At 40.1% G+C, this 19,766-nt stretch overlaps 1 protein-coding gene and 1 non-coding gene across 2 annotated transcripts; both read left to right on the top strand.

Annotated features, from left to right (window-relative positions):
- The first annotated feature begins 66 nt into the window (after positions 1-66).
- Positions 67-8,938, top strand: SNRNP27 (small nuclear ribonucleoprotein U4/U6.U5 subunit 27). Its single transcript, XM_027966661.2, has 6 exons — positions 67-125; positions 1,279-1,399; positions 3,197-3,309; positions 4,058-4,137; positions 7,512-7,576; positions 8,542-8,938. The coding sequence occupies exons 1-6, from the start codon at positions 92-94 to the stop codon at positions 8,594-8,596; spliced, it is 468 nt and encodes a 155-aa protein (XP_027822462.1). The 5' UTR covers positions 67-91; the 3' UTR covers positions 8,597-8,938.
- Positions 6,845-6,917, top strand: TRNAR-CCU (transfer RNA arginine (anticodon CCU)). Its single transcript has one exon. It is a non-coding gene; the product is annotated as a tRNA-Arg (tRNA).
- Positions 8,939-19,766: the final 10,828 nt, after the last annotated feature.

The following is a 19,766-nucleotide window of genomic DNA, read 5'->3' as shown; positions in this document are numbered from 1 at the left end:
TCCCAGTCGGCGGTGAAAGCTCGGTTCCCGCCCTCCCGGAAGTTGTTGCACAGCCGTTTCCGGGTCGACTTGTACTGGAGAAGGATTCCAAATGGGTCGCAGTCGCAGCCGCTCCCCACGGAGGGGTGAGTTCAGAGGAGGTTCTGAGGGTCGAGGGCTCGGTTGGAGACTCGTCCCCACTTTGGTTCCCAGTCTAACGGCTGCGGAGAGGGGGGAACCTTTTCTTCTAAGGAGAAGAGAGGGGTCTGCTGGGAACGAAGACCTGGGCCGTACACGCTTCAGCCCTCCGGTTTGAAGGCAGTTTTTTGTGTGTGTGTTTTTTTAACCCAGTTGGGGTTTGGCCGACTCTTTGTCAGCCTTCTGTAATAACTTTTGTTGTACTTGTGGCTTGGGAATTTAGAGTCAGGCCATGGTTCCCCCAATTTCTGGGTGACCTAGTGCAAGTCATCCAGCCCTCCTGCGTCCGAATTCCCGTAATTAGACATCTGGGGTAAATATTATCTTTCAAAGCTGACATGAGAATACATGCCACACTCCGTAATACTCAGCGTGTGCTGCCGCCAGGTTCATAAGTGGTCAGGGTTTCCTCCCCAGTTTATAGTAGGGAAATCGACGTTTAGGAGTTTGCGTTCAGGGTGCTCACCTCATAATGACTTCTGGCCCCAGCCCCCTAAAGGGGGCAGTGAAAGGAGAAGATTTCCCTTAGAACCTCGATTCTGCCCCCTGGTTAGTTTTTATCACCTTCAGCTAATCAGGTTGATCTTAAAAGTTAAATGAGCCCTCGAACCACAGAGGGCTATTGAGTACTTAACAAGTTCTCAATCCGAATTGAGAACTGCTGTTTAAGTGTCGAACACAGGTTTTCCTTGATTAGTGCGGAAAAATGAATGCATGTTGAAATGCTGGTGAAGTGAAGTCGCTCAGCCGTGTCCGACTCTTTGTGACCCGGTAGACGGTAGCCTGCCAGGCTCCTCCCTCCGTGGGATTCTCCAGGCAAGAATACTGGAGTGGGTTGCCATTTCCTTCTCCAGGGTATCTTCCTGACCCAGGGATCGAACTGGGGTCTCCCGCATTGCAGGAAGATGCTTTAACCTCTGAGCCACCAAGGGAAGCCAAGTTTGGGTTAAATCTATACTGTTAAAATTAATCTCATGTGTCTTTTTTTACTTTTTAAATGTGACATCTAGAAATGGCTCACATAATATTACTGTTGGTCGGCTCAGCATCCAGTAGATGTTTCAAGTAATTTTTGACTCTGCAATTTTGTGTTTTTATTAGAGCGTAGGCGGTCCCGGTCCACATCTCGGGAAAGAGAACGCAGGCGCCGAGAAAGGTCCCGGTCCCGGGAGCGAGATCGGAGAAGAAGCCGTTCTCGCTCCCCACACAGAAGGCGTTCCAGGTAAGTGCAGCAAAGCAGAAGTTTTACCACGGCTGCGTAGTCTCTGCTCTTTGTTGTTATCGCTTACAAAGGGACTTAACGGTTTCATGAAATCAGCGGAACTTTATCCCACTTTATTCTAAACCTAACATTCCCATTGGTAAATGGGGTTGATAACATTCCACATAGTAGAGTTGTCTTGAGGAGTAAATGAAAAATAATACATGAAAAGTACTTAGCAGGAGTAAAAAAGTGTTTTGTATATTATAGTCTTACTTGTTTATAAACTTTTGGTGATAATAGTTTATTCAACCATATAATCAAGAGTGTGAGATCTTGGAAGAATTCTAGAAGTGGACTCTGATTCTTAATAACCATCAAATATACTTTTTGTTTTCTTTTTTCTGCCTTACAAAAAGATTTTTATCCTAGCTATACTGAATGTAACTGATAATTAAACAATAATTTTTTGTTAATAGTCAGGGCCTAGGCAGACTGTATGGATCACAATAAACTGTGGAAAATTCTTCAAGACATGGGAATACCACACCACCTGACCTGCCTCTTGAGGTGAAAGCATCTGCCTGCAATGCGGGAGACCCCAGTTCGATCCCTGGGTCAGGAAGATCCCCTGGAGAAGGAAGTGGCAACCCACTCCAGTATTCTTGCCTGGAGAATCCCATGCAGGTCAGGAAGCAACAGTTAGAACTGGACATGGAACAACAGACTGGTTCCAAATAGGAAAAGGAGTACGTCAAGGCTATATATTGTCACCCTGCTTATTTAACTTATATGCAGACTACATCATGAGAAACACTGGGCTGGAAGAAACACAAGCTGGAATCAAGATTGCCGGGAGAAATATCAATAACCTCAAATATGCACATGACACCACCTTTACAGCAGAAAGTGAAGAGGAACTAAAGAGCCTCTTGATAAAAGTGAGAGAGGAGAGTGAAAAAGTTGGCTTAAAGCTCAACATTCAGAAAATGAAGATCATGGCATCTGGTCCCATCACTTCATGGCAAATAGATGGGAAAACAGTGGAAACAGTGTCAGACTTTATTTTGGGGTGCTCCAAAATCACTGCAGATGGTGACTGCAGCCATGAAATTAAAAGACACTCCTTGGAAGGAAAGTTATGACCAACCTAGAGAGCATATTCAAAAGCAGAGACATTACTTTTCCAACAAAGGTCCATCTAGTCAAGGCTATGGTTTTTCCAGTGATCATGTATGGATGTGAGAGTTGGACTGTGAAGAAAGCTGAGCGCAGAAGAATTGATGCTTTTGAACTATGGTGTTAGAGAAGACTCTTGAGAGTCCCTTGGACTGCAAGGAGATCCAACCAGTCCATTCTAAAGGAGATCAGTCCTGGGTGTTCATTGGAAGGACTGATGTCGAAGCTGAAAGTCCAGTATTTTGGCCACCTCATGTGAAGAGTTGACTCATTGGAAAAGACACTGATGCTGGGAGGGATTGGGGGCAGGAGGAGAAGGGGACGACCCAGGATGAGATGGCTGGATGGCATCACCGACTTGATGGACGTGGATTTGGGTGAACTCCGGGAGTTGGTGATGGACAGGGAGGCCTGGCTGCTGCAGTTCATGGGGTTGCAAAGAGTCGGACACGACTGAGCGACTGAACTGAGCTGAGGCAGAACTTTCTTCCTCGTTCTGCTTTGAGGAACAAATTCCTTTCTCTAGAATCCGGCTTTTGTTCAGCCTTTACGTTTCATGCACTCATGTATATCTGTGCTCATCAACACAAGTCACCAGGTATGTCTCTGTTTCTGACATCTTTCCCTATTAAATATTAGGTCCCCAAGACGACATAGATCCACATCTCCTTCCCCTTCTCGACTGAAAGAAAGAAGAGATGAGGAGAAGAAAGAAACAAAAGAAACAAAGAGCAAAGAACGCCAGATAACTGGTAATATTAGATAAATAACTGTAGGAAATGTATAGCCTTGTTTAGAAATTCAATTATAAAATTAAGTATAATTTTTGAATCTTTAGCTATTTAAGTTTTTGACAGTATTCATTAGGGGCTTCCCCAGTGGCTCAGCGGTAAAGAATCTGCCTGCAATGAAGGACCACACGTTCAGTCCTTGGGTTGGGAGGATCCCTTGGAGAAGGAAATGGCAACCCACTCTAGTATTCTTGCCTGAAAAATCCCATGGACAGAGGAGCCTGGCGTGCTACAGTCCATGCTGTTGTGAAAGAATTGGACATGACTGAGCACGCACACACACACACGCACACACACACACACACACACACACACACATAGTGTTCATTTGGATATGGTTTTGAGATTTTGTTTTAATTGTACCCTAATTACTCATTATTTGGTGCTCTTGATACAGGAAGGACAATTAAAAACATGAAAATATTCTATTTTGGAAGTATCTTCACTGTCTGATGTTGAAGGTGGTCCTTCCTAAAGATGCCAAGCATATCCTTTTAAGCAGTCTCTTACAGTGGAGGATGGAGATGCCACTTCTTCCTTGCACCTTAAGTTATATTCTATCCAAATTGAGGGATTTTTCATTAAATTCAAGTCTTTAGCTAGTTGTTTAGTATATTCTCTGCTGGTAAAGTGGAACAACTATTAATCTATTGCCAGCTTTCTTTTTTATGTATAAAATGAGTTTAAAATGTATCACTTATTTTTGTAGAGGAAGACTTAGAGGGCAAAACAGAGGAAGAAATAGAAATGATGAAGTTAATGGGATTTGCCTCCTTTGACTCCACAAAAGTAAGTAAAACATGTAGCCAGTCAAGTATTCTTAATGTGAACTGATCTGCCCCATTTTTCCATATTCTTTTACTATCACTTGTAATTTCTTCCAGTGATACAAGCTTGTTCTGTTAGAAGACAGTAACTGTGTGAAGGGATTTGAAAGCAAAGAGAAGGAAGTTGTGGGCTGCCATTGGAATTCAGGGAGTATTTGCTTGGGATATTTGAATTAGATCTTAAAGGGCCAGTAGAGGTGATCAGACAAAGAAGAGGAGGAAGATCATTTGAAATAGAGGGAAAAGCTTACAGAGATGCCCTGTCAGCGTGAAGTGGCATAGAGTATTGGAGGAGTTTCAAATTCAGTGACTAGAGAAAGGGTGTTGATGGGCTGGTGACTATAGATGGGGCTAGAAATAGAGTGGGAGGCAAATCACAGAAGGCTGATATCCTTAGCCATACTGAGGAATTTAAGTTGATTATTTTGATGACGAGAGGAAGCAATGGTTTTTTAAGCAAGGGAGCAACAGATTATATGTATGTTTAGAAAGATTACCTGGGGCCTCATGGAGGACAAACAAAAGACTAGGAGAACTGCCCAGTCATGCAGTGAAAGATGATGAAGGCCTGACCTGAGGAGAGAAGCTGGAATACTGAGAACAATTCAGAAACAAGAGTTAGTGGTGGTGGGAATGGAGGCAAGTAGTCAGTGATGACTGTTGAGGTGTCAGGCTGATAGGGTTAACCAAAGAAAGGATTGTAGGAAAGGGAAGTGCTATGAAACAGAATGAAATGCAGCTGCCAGATAGAGATGACATTGCATAGCTGCATACATATCTCATAACTCAAGGAGAGGGATTGACAGGAATTTGATTGTTCTCTAGCCCTGACCATCATATTGGAAAGAATAAGGAGGTGGGGAGGCAAAAGAGGGAGAGGTTGTGGACAGGGAGATGGGAGAAAGATAAGGAGATGGGGTAGAGAGAAATAGAGCAAAGGGGAGATGAAGGGAGAGAGGAAATTGAATGAAGAGAGAAGGGAGGATAGAGAGAGGAAGCCATTAAGAATAGACAGGGAGAGTGTGTGTGGAGAGAAAATACATTTTTAAAACTTTCTTTATAGAATTTTAAGTCCTTTTCATTTTACAAATAGAAGTTGCAATCTCTGAGGGGAGGTGTCAGAAATAATCCACTTCTCTAATCTTGTGTTCCATTATGTCGTGAATGGAGTGGGGTAATTGCAGATGCTCTAAGAGCTTCTAACTGATGTCATTCTGTAGGATTCCTGTGTATTTTTTAAATGACAGTGTGTGGCCTAAGAGGAGTACCAGAGGCATGACTATTTTGAGGTGAGAAAATTAAGAATGAGCTCTTTGATTCTCACAAATGGCTATGTGAACCCCATTTTAAAATTTAATGCAATTTCTGTATCAGGTTTTTTTCTTGAATATACCAGTTCCTTATTTGCTATTCCAATGAGCGTTTTGTAAGTAAACTGGTTTAATTAATACATATATTGGATGAATAAAAATACTTCCAAAATGAGACAACTAAATTTCACTATTTTTAGAAGAATAGTGAAGGACCTTATTAGAATTCTTTTTTTTTTTTTTGGTTTTACTATTGCCTGACGTTATGTTTGGAATTCCTTAGTATCAGATGTAAAGATGGAGCCACACTACTTTTAAATGTAGTCTGTGCTGAAGATGTTTGTTTATAAAGGAAAAATTATGTGAGAATTTATATATTCCATAAAAATTATGAGTACCACAAGAACAAATGATGTCAGTTGTTTTTTAATGACATCAAGGATGTCATTTTAATGACATCAGGATGTTAACTCATATGCAGTTGGCTTCAGGGCTCTCAGTTATAGTTTCTCACCTCATTTGTAGTTTTCAGTAATGTGTATCTTGTGATATTTCATCATTAATCTATGGTGGAACCTCTTCAAATGCCAAATTAGTTTACTTATTTTCCCTTCTATTTTAACATTCTAAAAAATTTCAAAGTTGGTTTTGTTTATTTATGGACAAATTTTCTATTCCAACATGTAAATGAGAAGAGAGCTAAAACATACAACTCTACAAATAGTTTTCAAAAATCAGTTCGCCTTTAGTAACTGAACTTAGTAAAAAAGATGAATGGACTTTCCTGGTGGCTCAGTGGTAAAGAATCAGCCTGCTAAATGCAGGAGACCCGGGTTTGATCTCTGGGTGGGGAGGATCCCCTGGAGAAGGACATGGCAACCCACTCCAGTATCCTTGCCTTGGAAATCCCACGGACAGAGGAGCCTGGTGGGCTATAGTCCATGGGGTTGCAAAGGGTTGGATGTGACCTAGTGACTAAACAACAACAGTGTGGTGTTACCCATGGTGATGGTGTAGATACTATCATCATGATCAGACATCGTGATAAATGGAGGGTAGAAATGGAGGGAATTGTGAGGAAAGCACAGTTAACATTCTGTGGGAGTTAGAGAAGAGAGCTCTTCCTAGCAGCTGGGTCATTTGACTTGGCCTTGAAGAATGCACAAAAACCAGACGGTTAAAGATTGGATGGAAGTTGAGAAGGCAGTTTAGGCATGAGGAACAGAAAGTGGTGAGTTCATTTTGCTGAATCAAAAGACCCATAAAGAAATTAATGAAAAGGAAAGTCTGAGGTACAAGTGATACAACATTAGTACCTGTTATCTTGATTCTTGATTTAAAAATCAAAATTTTGGGACTTCCCTGGTGGTCCAGTGGCTGAGACTCTGTACTCCTAATGCAGGGGATCTGGGTTCGATTCCTGGTCAGGGAACTAGATCCCACATGGCACAACTAAAGACTCCGCATGCTGCATCAAAGACTGAAGATCATGTTTGAAACAACTAATGCCTGGCACAGCCAAATAAATAAATTTAAAAAAAAAAAATAAAAAATAAAAATTTCAAAGCCTGTGCAAGAAATGGAATTAGATACAAATGGTGACTGATTTGAGAATCCCATCAGTTCAGGTCGTAAGTTAAATTTTTGTGAATATGAATTTTTCTAGAGGAGATATCCGTAACTTGTATTTGGTTTTGAAGAATTCTCTGACCAGAAAAGGTGAGGCTCTGCTACCCACTCTCCCTGCATGCCTTGCACATAATACATATGAGCATTTGTTGGTTTGAATATTGGTATTTCCTTATATGTGACTATAAAAATGTGAACAGAGTTATAACACTTAGGAGTTCCTGGGATATCATCAGGATCTGAAAATTCTTTCAGTCATTGGATTACGTCATGCTTAAATGCATCTTGCCATTGAAGAGGTCTGTGGAATGCAGCTCTCTGATCAAGGCATTTAATATATTCTTTCTCTTGTGTGTTTGTGTGTGTGTTTTCGTTTTTGTTTCTTGCTTCTCTCCAGGGGAAAAAGGTGGATGGCTCTGTAAATGCCTATGCCATAAATGTGTCTCAGAAGAGGAAGTATAGGTATGCATAGCTGCCATTATTACGTTTGAACTAATATAAATTATATGCTTGGGAAAGAATTTGTTATGGGATAATCATGTTTGTAGGAAATGTAGCAGTTTTCCATACAATCCCTTACTTTAGTTAGGTTTCCATATTGTTCCTTGATTTAATCTTCCTTGTTTATATTCTTGTATGTTAAAATAATTTTAAATTTACCTGTGAACCAGAAACTATTACAGAGAAGAGGTAGTTGGCTTAAATATTTTAGGTTATAAGTAATTCTTTCTTCAAAATAGCATAGTCTCAAGTCTTTAGACTTTAATTTCATTATAATTATAGGTTTTAAAATAGATTCCTTCTGAATTATTTCTCTAAATTGATTATGTAAGGATTTCAACTGTAAATACCTATCTGTTAAGTATAGGCATATTTTATTAATACCACAAAACAAGCCAATCCATACTTGAAATCTCACTGCATGAACAGAAAAGTCAAGACATCTTCAAACATTGTCTTTTTCTCTAAATTTTATCACTTCAGTTAATTTAGACTAATACTTCAGTTACTTTAGAAATATGAATAGTGTGATTTGAGACTGCTGTGAGTTAAAATACTAGAATCAACAGTCCACTATAAAATTACCTTCAAATAAGGTCTTATGGGGAGAACTAGTACAGTGTGTAATCAGATTTGTTTGATAGGTACCTGTTTGAAACTCTTCTCTGTTTTCCTTAAATTTGGTAGGCGTTTGGTGTTACTTAAATATGGATTTTCAATTGATTTTTTTTAAGTCTGTAGAATCTTCCCAAATAATACTGAAAGTATATTTCCATGCTTTTGTTTAAATTTTGACTTTGAATACTTCTTGCCCTAGATGTCGCCATTTTAGAACTAGTTTATAGGTTTCACTTCTGAAGCATATGATTATTTCTTTTATAAGACAAACCCACAATTTTTTTAATAAATAAATTTTCTCGTCATAGGCAGTACATGAATCGAAAAGGTGGATTCAACAGACCTTTGGATTTCATTGCATGAGCTGAAGTATTGAAGAATGATGTTTTTTCCCTCATCTTGTTCAGAAAAATGGATTTTTGTATTTAATGTGCATCAAAAACAGGATCAGAGTCCTTCCTCCTTGTAAAGTAAGAAAATTTTATTTATGATGTATGTAGTTCACTTACCCAGCCTCAAAAAAAAAGTTAAATATTACATTTTTTTCCTTTAGGAAATATCGTTTGGGGCAGTCATCAACCCCATTTTTTGGTCCTTATTCCTATGGAAACTGTATATGTTTTTTTCTTGGATGCTCTTTATGATTTTTTAAAATACATAAAAGTGATTTGGAAGTAAGTTTCTCAAATAAAGCAATAATTCCTACCCTTTTGTATTTGATATTTTTATAACTAGAAAAAAAGAATCTCCCCACACAGTTTCTTTTTTCATACATAGATTTAGATATCATGATTCTTCATAGTTTTAAAGATTAGAATATTGAAAAAATATAACTGGATTTTTTGTGTCTTCTGTGTTTTTTGCCCCCTGTCCCAATACCATATTTCCCAAGTTGAAAAACAGTACATCCTTATTCAGTTCAGTTCAGTCACTCAATCATGTCCGACTCTTTCAAACCCCATGAACCTCAGCATGCCAGGCCTCCCTGTTCCATCACCAACTCCCAGAGTTTACTCAAACTCCTGTCCATTGAGTCGGTGATGCCATCCAACCATCTCATCTTCTGTCGTCCCCTTCTCCTCCTGCCCTCAATCTTTCCCAGCATGAAGGTCTTTTTAAATGAGTCAGCTCTTCTCATGAGGTGGCCAAAGTACTGGAGTTTCAGCTTCAACATCAGTCCTTCCAGTGAACACCCAGGACTGATCTCCTTTAGGATGGACTGGCTGGATCTCCTTGCAGTCCAAGGCACTCTCAAGAGTCTTCTGTAACACCACTGTTCAAAAGCATCAATTCTTCTGTGCGTAGCTTTCTTCACAGTCCAACTCTCACATCCATACATGACCACTGGAAAAACCATAGCCTTGACTAGACCTTTGTTGACAAAGTAATGTCTCTGCTTTTTAATATGCTGTCTAGGTTGGTCATAACTTTCCTTCCAAGGAGTAAGCATCTTTTAATTTCATGGCTGCAATCACCATCTGCAGTGATTTTGGAGCCCCCAAAAATGAAGTCAGCCACTGTTTCCACTATTGCCCCATCTGTCTGCCACGAAATGATGGAAGCAGATGCCATGATCTTAGTTTTCTGAATTTTGAGGTTTAAGCCAACTTTTTCACTCTCCTCTCTCACTTTCATCAAGAGACTCTTTAGTTCTTCTTCACTTTCTGCCATAAGGGTGGTGCCATCTGCATATCTGAGGTTATTGATATTTCTCCTGGCAATCTTGATTCCAGCTTGTGTTTCTTCCAGCGCAACATTTCTCATGATGTACTCTGCATATAAGTTAAATAAGCAGGGTAACAATATACAGCCTTGATGTACTCCTTTTCCTATTTGGAACCAGTCTGTTGTTCCATGTCCAGTTCTAACTGTTGCTTCCTGACCTGCATATAGGTTTCTCAAGAGGCAGGTCAGGTGGTCTGGTATTCCCATCTAAATAAAAAAACAACCTTAGGAGAAATCAGAAGGTAGGAAAAAAAACCAAAATCACATATAATCTACCCCCAGAATATTAACATTTTGGTATTTGTATTTCCAGGCTCCTATGGGTATATATTTCTTGCCCCTAGCCAAAGAGATGAGATGCTGCTTTCTTTGCTAATCGTTTTTCTCCCATGTACTGTGAACATCTGTTAAATGCTCGTATAAATTCTTTGGAAACTTAGGTTTTAGTAGTTACTTGGTTATACTGTAATTTATTAACTAATCTTTTATTGGTAAACACTGGCTTCCTTCCAAGATTTGCTGTTATAATCAAAGCTATGAGTAGATTATTTAGGGGTAAAGGAAAAAAAGCAAAGCACAACACCCATGAAGTAGTATCCTTGTTGGATGTATTCTTTTGTACTTGTTGCCTTATTTGCTCATGTTTAGTTCTTGGAGGTGCCATTGCTGGGTGAGAGAAAGGTGCATGCTTTACCCTTTGTGTATGCTTAAGGCTTTTGATACATGTATGGTTAGAAGGCTAAAACCCAAGCATCACCAGTAAAGTATGAGCATTCCTGTCTTATATACGTGTACCAGTGTTAAGTGTTTTTTTGTTGTTGTTTAAGTTTCCAGTCTGAAGGGTAAAATAATGGCACTTGGTTTTGTTTAGTTTCTAAGAAAGATATATGTTTTAAGAATGTGTTTGCCCTGTATATTTCTTTTGTGAAATACTAATTTCAAACCTTAGCTCCATTTGTCTTTTGGCAAGCTTTTCTTTTTCTTATTTGAAGGAATCTCTTTTTCTAATGACCATTACCTATTCTGTTTCCTATCCCACTGATATTTGAGGCTTTGTGGCTAGATTTTGGGTTTTTTGGGTGGTTTGTTTTTTTTTTTTTTAGTAACTAATATAAACACATGGAACATAATTTGATGAGCTAACTGTGTATCCTTTTGGAGATATTCCATGTATACATAAGCATATAATTTATATGTATGTATGTCTTTTATTACTCAAATTTAAGCAAACTTTACACTCTATTTTGTACCTATTGTTTTTTCATTTACTGCTACATCTTAAGATTGTTTCTTATCAGTGTATGTAATATTCAGTTCAGTTCAGTCACTCAGTTGTATCCGACTCTTTGTGACCCCTTGGACTGCAGTTCACCAGGCTTCCCTGTCCATCCCCAACTCCTTTTCAAATGATTTTATCTCTTTTATTTCTGGCTGGGCTGGGTCTTCAGTGCCCTGCAGGCTTTGCTCTAGTTGCAGAGAGTGGGGGCTACTCTGTAGTTGTGGTGCATGGCCTTCTCACTGCAGTGGCTTCCCTTGTGGAGCACAGGCTCCAGGACGCACAGGCTTCAGTAGCTGTGCCTCTGGGGCTCCAGAGCTCAGGCTCAGTAGTTGTGGTGCACAGGCGTATCTGCTCCATGGCACATGGCGTCTTCCCAGATCAGGGATCAAACCTGTGTATCATTGGCAGGTGGATTCTCTTCCACTGAACCATCAGGGAAACCTTACTGCCTCTTTTTTTAAGGGTAGCAATTATAGTTTGTTAAATGTGCTACATCAGCTGTACAACCTGTAGTACCCACTGCACAAGTGTCACTACCCCAAGCACTTGGGTTATTTTGCTTAGACTTTTACCAAATGAGTTGAGTAGATTCCCATACCCTGACCCTCCGAAATACAGCCTATCTATAAAGTATCTGCGATAAAGACTGTTTCTGACCACATTTGTGCACATCTAAAAAGCACACCCAGCTGTCTTATTGAATGAATGAATGAATGAAGTCACTCAGTCGTGTCCGACTCTTTGCAGCCCCATGGACCGTAGCCCACCAGGCTCCTCTGTCCGTGGGATTTTCCAGGCAAGAATACTGGAGTGGGTTGCCATTTCTTTCTCCAGGGGATCTTCCCGACCCAGGGATCGAACCCAGGTCTCCTGCATTGCAGGCAGATGCTTTACCCTCTAAGCCACAAGGGAAGTCTAATATGCCCCAAATCAAACAATGAGTATTTGGATTGTCATTTTAGTGTGGTGTTTAGTATGATTATCATTTTAGTACACTGACTTGAGATCCTTAAGGCAGCATACTTTGTAAAGAAATAATCTGAGAATACCTAGTAGATCAATAGGTTCACTCTCTGTGAGCTAACTCCAAAGAAATGGAAGAGGAAGAAATCTTTAAAGATCTAGAAATGAGATCAAGTCTTGCTTTGAAGGAACTTTTATCCATCAGATCATCTGATTCTTTAAGAATAACAAAGATGGAGCATTCCTGTCTTCTTCTAACAGGCTGCTCCTCTCAGAAAACATAAATTGTGCCAAATCTTCCAAGTATCCAAATGTCAGAGTGCTCCAGGGCCCAACCCCTAGACTCTCCTGTCTGCCTCTGGTGAGTCATCCCTGCACAAAGCGTCAAATGTCTTCTGCCGTGGCTCTCCACTGTATACTTCTAGCCTGACTGTTGTACTGAATTCCAGTCTTGTAGATGCACTTGGATTAGTAGGCGCCTCAAATTTAAGATGAATTGACTTCTGATTTCCCTGCCCAGTCATCCTCTCTCAGGCTTCCCCACCTCAGTGAGCAGCCTCTCCATCTACACCTTGCACAGAGCGAAACTCCTTAGCCTCATTCTTCGCTCCTCTCTCCTGTGCGGCACATTTGATGCATTAGAAATCCCTTTGGCTCTAACATTAGAGTATATTTTGAATCCAACCACTTTTTCTGCCCATATTTATTGGGATATAATTGACAAATACAAGTTTAAGATATTTAAAGTGTATATTGTGATTAGATGTACATCCAATCTGACCATTTTTTACCCACCAATACTAACAGAAGCCATCTCTAATAGATTTCCTTCCTTCCCTTCTGCCTCAGTTTATTCCCCACCTAGCAACAAAGTGAACCTTATAAATGTACATGTGGTCGTTGCTTCTGGCTCTGATGGCTTTCCATCATTTAGAGTGAAGACCAGTCCTTACTGTGGCTCTACACATGGCTTGCTACTGCATGCAGCCACACTACTCGCCTCTTTGCTGTTCCTTAAAAATAGATAGGCATCTACCTTAAGAGTCTTCCTACTTGCCTTTCCTCCTGGAATCTCCCTCCTCTCCCTCCTCCCACCTCTCAGATTTACATGGTTAGCTTCTTTATATTGTTCAGGTCACTACCCAAAATAAGGTCATTCCTGACTACCTTATCCAAAACAGCAACCTCCCCTTCCCTTTCTATCCTTTTACCCTGTTTTACTTTTTTATTTAGCTTTTTTTTAATTGAAATAAAATTCAACCTATTAAAGTATATCATTTCAGAGACTTCCCTGACAGTCCAGTGATGAGGACCCTGCACTAACTTGCAGGAACTAAGATCCCACAAGCCCTATATGGCATGGCCAGAAATAAATAGTGTATACCACATCAGTGGTTTTAGTATATTGACAGTTGTGCGTTTATCGCCAGTAACACTAAAATATTTTCATCATCCCAAAAAGGAACTCCATGCTCATTAACAGCTGTTCCTCATCCCTCCCCTTCCATCTTACCCTCCAGCCCAGAAACCGCTAAATGTACTTACTGTTTTTAAAGATGTATCTGTTTTGGACATTTTCATGTAAATGGACATTTCAAATGGATGGAATCACACAATATGTGACCTTTTGTGTCTAGCTGCTTTTGCTTAGCACAGTGTTTTCAAGATTGATTCATCTTGTATCAAGGGCTTCCCAGGTGGCTCAGTGGTAAAGAACCCACCTGCCAGTGCAGAAGACAGACTTGGGTTCAATCCCTGGGTTGGGAAGATCCCCTGGAGGGGGAAGTGGCAACCCACTCCAGGATTCTTGCGTGGAGAATCCCATGGACAGAGGAGCCTGGCAGGCCACAGTCCATAGGGTTGCACAGAGCCAGACATGACTGAAGGGACTTGGCGCACACACGTCCCTTTTTTATAGTTTATAATACTCTGTTCTGTGGGTGTGTGTGCATGCTCAGTCGTGTCCGACCCTTTGCAACCCCCTGGATGTAGCCAGCCAGGCTCCTTGTCAGTGGAATTTCCCAGACAAGACTACTGGAGTGGGTAGCCATTTCCTTCTCCAGGGGATCATCCTGACCCAGGGATCAAACCCGATTGTCTCCAGCATTGGCAGGTGGGTTCTTTACCACTGTGCCACCTGGGAAGCCCCCACCTGTCACACTAATCTGTAATTCATCAGTTGATGGGAATTTGGGTTGTTCCACTTTTTTGGCTATTATGAATAATGCTACTATGGACATTGGTATCCAAGTTTTGTATGAACATATGTTTTCAGTTCTCGTGGGTATATAACTAGGAGTGCTATTACTGGGTTATATAGTTAAACTCCATGTTTAACTTTTTGAAGCACTGTCTGTTTTCCAAAGCAACCGCACTATTTTATATTCCCACTAGCAATTTGTGAGGGTTGCAGTTTTTCCACATGCTCTGCAGTTTCCTTTTCCTTCTAGTTTTTCATTCCCTGACACACTCTGTGTTACTATGTCTTTGAACTTTGAGAAGCAGGGCTTCTGTCTTGTTTGCTGCTGTGGCCCCAGCACCACAAGTGCCTGGCACCCAGTAAAGCATTCAGCAAATACCTGTACATGCATGTAGTTTAGTAACATTTTTCACTTAACAACTTCACTTAGTGTTTTTTTTTTCAATTTGTATTGGAGTATAGTTGATTTACAATGTTGTGTTAGTTTCTGCTGTTCAGCAAAGTGAATCAATTATACATGTATCCACTCTTTTTAAGATTCTTTCCCCATATAGGTCATTACGGAGTACTGAGTAGAGTCCCTTGTGCTATACAGTGGCTTCTTATCTATTTTGTATATAGCAGTATGAATACGTCAGTACCAGCCCCCCAGTTTATCCCTCCCTCCTTTTCCTCTTGGTAACCATAAGTTTGTTTTCTACATCTGTGACTCTATTTTTATTTTTTAAATAGGTTCATTTGTACCATTTATTTTTAGATTCCACATATAAGTGATACGTGATATTTGTCTTTCTCTTTCTGACTTAAACTTCATTCCACTTCCCTAAGTTTTTAAGCTTCCCTAAGTTTTTAAGTTAACCTTTAGTTATCCAACTCTTAAATGAACACATTTTTTCAATAAAAATTTTAAAACATGACTGCTTAATCCCTTTTGAACAGTCCTGATTCACTGTGAATCCTTTATAGTGTTTCCTTCCAGATATACATATTATATATATACACACACACATATATATACATATATATACGTGTATATATATATACATACACACACACATCTACATGGAACAACAGACTGATTCCAAATAGGAAAAGGAGTACGTCAAGGCTGTATATTGTCACACTGCTTATTTAACTTCTATGCAGAGTACATCATGAGAAACACTGGGCTGGAAGAAGCACAAGCTGGAATCAAGATTGCTGGGAGAAATATCAGTAACCTCAGATACGCAGATGACACCACCCTTATGGCAGAAAGTGAAGAGGAACTCAAAAGCCTCTTGATGAAAGTGAAAGAGGAGAGTGAAAAAGTTGGCTTAAAGCTCAACATTCAGAAAACTAAGATCATGGCATCCGGTCCTATCACTTCATGGCAAATAGATGGGGAAACAGTGTCAGACTTTATTTTGGGGGGCTCCAAAATCACTGCAGATGGTGACTGCAGCCATGAAATTAAAAGACGGTTACTCCTTGGAAGAAAAGTTATGACCAACCAACCTAGATAGCACATTCAAAAGCAGAGACATTACTTTTCCAACAAAGGTCCGTCTAATCAAGGCTATGGTTTTTCCTGTGGTCATGTATGGATGTGAGAGTTGGACTGTGAAGAAAGCTGAGCGCCGAAGAATTGATGCTTTTGAACTGTGGTGTTGGAGAAGACTCTTGAGAGACCCTTGGACTTCAAGGAGATCAGCCCTGGGATTTCTTTTGGAAGGAATGATGCTAAAGCTGAAACTCCAATACTTTGGCCACCTCATGCAAAGAGTTGACTCATTGGAAAAGACTCTGATGCTGGGAGGGATTGGGGGCAGGAGGAGAAGGGGACGACAGAGGATGAGATGGCTGGATGGCATCACTGACTCGATGGACGTGAGTTTGAGTGAACTCTGGGAGTTCGTGATGGACAGGGAGGCCTGGCGTGCTGCGATTCATGGGGTCGCAAAGAGTCAGACACAACTGAGTGACTGAACTGAACTGATATAGATATATATGTATATATATGTGTGTGTGTGTAGCAGACTTAGTGTTGGAAATGAGGATAAAAGCCCAGTTTGAGGTGTTTGGTTTGTTTTTGTTGTTGTTTTTTTTACACAGATAATATGCTGCAGGGATCATCTTACAACTCAGCTATTTACTCAGCACTGCCTTGGAGATGTACCATGCCTATATATATATATACACACACACACACACATATATGTATATACACACACATATATGTATATACACACACACACATATATATTAGTCTTTTTTAACTTCTACATAGTGTTCTGTGTAATGTATGTACCCCTGTTTAGCCATTGCTCTGTTTTTAAAAGTAGCAAATATTTGTAATTAACTTTTGCAGAGCAGTGTTTTTAAAGGTTTTTAAGTTTTAATTTTGTGATATTGGATATCATGTTAGAGTGTCCCAAGTAGCCACAAAGAAAGGGATTAATACTAAGTAAATCACAGTCCTGATTTTTACACTTCGAAGAATAAAATCAGTTCCTCAGAAACTTAGAAAACAAAATTCATTTTAATGTCATTATAAATAGTGTTTTTTAATTTAGCATTCAGCAGTTCTGGAACTTTTTAGACAGCTAAAGGATTAGAATACCAACAGTTGTGTTCTCTGCAGTCTGAGGTACTCAACTGAAATGCACCTCTCTGTCAGAAGTCCCATTGCATTTAATAAACCTGCCATTCAGCACTGGTATTTACTACTATCCTCTGCCCACCTAGAGTATAAACCCCTCAGAGGAAAGAAACTAGGGTTTGGTTGTTTTTTTTTTAATTTGACAAATACAATCTTTTGTGCTTCCCATTTTCAATATATTTTTAGTTTCCAATTCTATCAGTTTAGCTTGATACCTGCTCAAGGATATAAACTGTTGTCAGCCTATGTTTATTGTATTTCATATTGCTTTTTACTTAAAATTCTGGTCATAAAATTTAGGTTCAAACATTCTAAAATTTCAAGTTCTTATTTTGAGGGTTTTGCCTGTCCATCTGTTAGTGCTTGTGTAATGCCTTTGAAGTGCTAGATGCTGGGGATAACCACTTCTTCACTTTAGGATTTCAGTTCTTCAAAATCTATACTTTCAGATTATCTAACTGGTCATTCATTGTAATATATTTGTATAAAGTAATTGCTAGAAAAACAAGAAAAAACCCTTTGTTTTATACTTACTGCTTGATGTCCAGTAGGTGGCATCAGACACCCTTTGGAGTTCTTCATGATACTAATTCCTAGTTGGTATTACTGGCTTTCTGATCATTTCTTCCACCGCTGCCAGGGAACAGAAAGAGGTCCATTCCTTAGTCTTAATTCTCTGATTTTATATAATTTATTTTTGTTTGGAATGTAAGCTAAACCTGTTGGTGTTTAAATGGTTCCTTTGCTATATCTGACTCAGATTTCAACCATTTTTCCTTTTTTTAATTTTATAAGTGTGATTTTCAATCAAGGGAAGGATAATTCCAGGGGAAGGATCATGATTTTGAAATAAGACTGGCTTTTTGAAAAAAAAGAGTTGAGGGTAAGAGAAGGAATAAAGAGATGCTAAATGTTCATAATAAAATCAAAGAGAAAATATGGAAGTGCACAGAATCCAAAATTAAGAATTGAAATGTGTTTTTACTGTCAGTAAAAACTATTCATTACTATTTTCAGGTTTGTTTTACAAATAACCTGCAGTTAAAAATTATATCTATAATTTTTATGAACTTATATTCCCAATTCTAGCTTTTTGTGCTTTTTTGAAAACTTTTATCTTCAGTGTATCTATTAATTGCTGTAAAGAATCAGCTTTTAGATCCAGTTAACCATTAAAACCAGAAAATATGTGTTCTATATGTCAGGACTGGGCTAGTCTATTTATTCTTATTCTTTTGAGTTTAATGGATTTGTCAACCATTAGAAAAGACATATTTAAAACTTACCATCATAATTACGTTTTTCTTTCTTTTCCCCATGTTTGAGTGTCAGTATTTGTGACTCATGGAGATCCGGTTCTTAATTCCTGTTTTTTAGAAAAACTATCACCCATAGTATGGGCTTTGGGTGAAACAGATCTAGGTTCAGTTTCCATTTCTGTCTGAAAGGATGTCTAAGAAAGTCATTTAGCTTCTCTGGGCATCAGTTTCCTTAAGTGCAAAACGTAGATAATTAACCTATCTAGTGGGGTTATTTTGAGGATTAGCAATAATGTAGGTAAATTACCTGACAAGCTATTGTTTTCACATATTGGCAACAATAAACTGTTTAAAAGCTTTGTTAAATATGTTCATGCTTTACTCATTTCTATATTCAGGAGTCTCAATTTACCAAGAGTTTTATTTCAGTTTTTTTTTAATGGAGCTGTCAGTGTATTAACAGTGTAACTTGGGTCTCGAGATAGCTTAAGGAACAATTCTTAAAAATTTTAGTTCTGTTCTGTTCTACGTACATTTATATTGGTACCACACACACACACACTAACACCATTTATAGCCGTCTTGAATAGGAAGTATTCTTTTTGAATGTTTTCCTCAAGAATAAAAGGGAAGGGAAGACTCAAAGAGATGTCAAACAAATCTCAGAATTCAACGTCAATCTGCAGGTACAGGAAGTTTCTGAGCTTTTAAAATCCACTCGCTTGAGGGAGTAATTAGCCAGCACTTAGGGCGGGGTATACAGCCTCGCGATTCCAGTGCTTTCTGGGGAGAGAAAAAAAAACGCTGGGTGGCGAGCACTGAACACAGTCTCCCCCGCCGAGCTCTACAGCCACGTGGCGCTCGCCGGAGCCCCAGGCCCACCGCCCTATCGGGCTGTCGGCGGGGCCTTCGGCCCCGGAAAGCCTGGAACCTCCGGGCCGCAGCCAGCAGACCCAGAGATCTGGCCCCGAACCCGAGCAGGGCAGAGCGCCCAGGTGACGCGCGGTGCCAGCTTCCACCCTAGGGGCGTCCAGCAGATCCCCGGAACTTTTCCTCGGAGACAGGTTCCGGCAACAGGTCCGAGGCGGGGTCGGTGAATCAGCGCGGCTCGGTGCCCGGGTCAGCCCTGCAATCCAATGCCAGTTTGGGGTAGGAATAGCCCGGCGTCTAACCACTAGCCATTCAGGGATCGCTAGCCAGGGGAAAGATGACGTCATCGTAGCTGGGCGGTGTCGGAAGGTCCCACCAATGGGAGACAGGCAAAGTGGCTTGCTTTCTGTATCTCTTGGCCAATACTAACAAAGCAAAAGGGGGCCCGGTTGTTGGTATAGAACCAATGGAAAACAGAGAAGGAGCATGAGGCGGAGTTGAGAATCCTGTCACCAATTGGAAAGAGGAGGTGGAGCCCGGGCCTTGTCAAGCGTGACCAACCAGGGAGAGGAGCGGACTCTGAGGGGCGGGGCCGT

Source organism: Ovis aries, chromosome 3 (assembly GCF_016772045.2).
Source record: "Ovis aries strain OAR_USU_Benz2616 breed Rambouillet chromosome 3, ARS-UI_Ramb_v3.0, whole genome shotgun sequence".
Classification (NCBI taxonomy): domain Eukaryota; kingdom Metazoa; phylum Chordata; class Mammalia; order Artiodactyla; family Bovidae; genus Ovis; species Ovis aries.
This window is presented reverse-complemented; position numbering and strand designations above follow the sequence as displayed.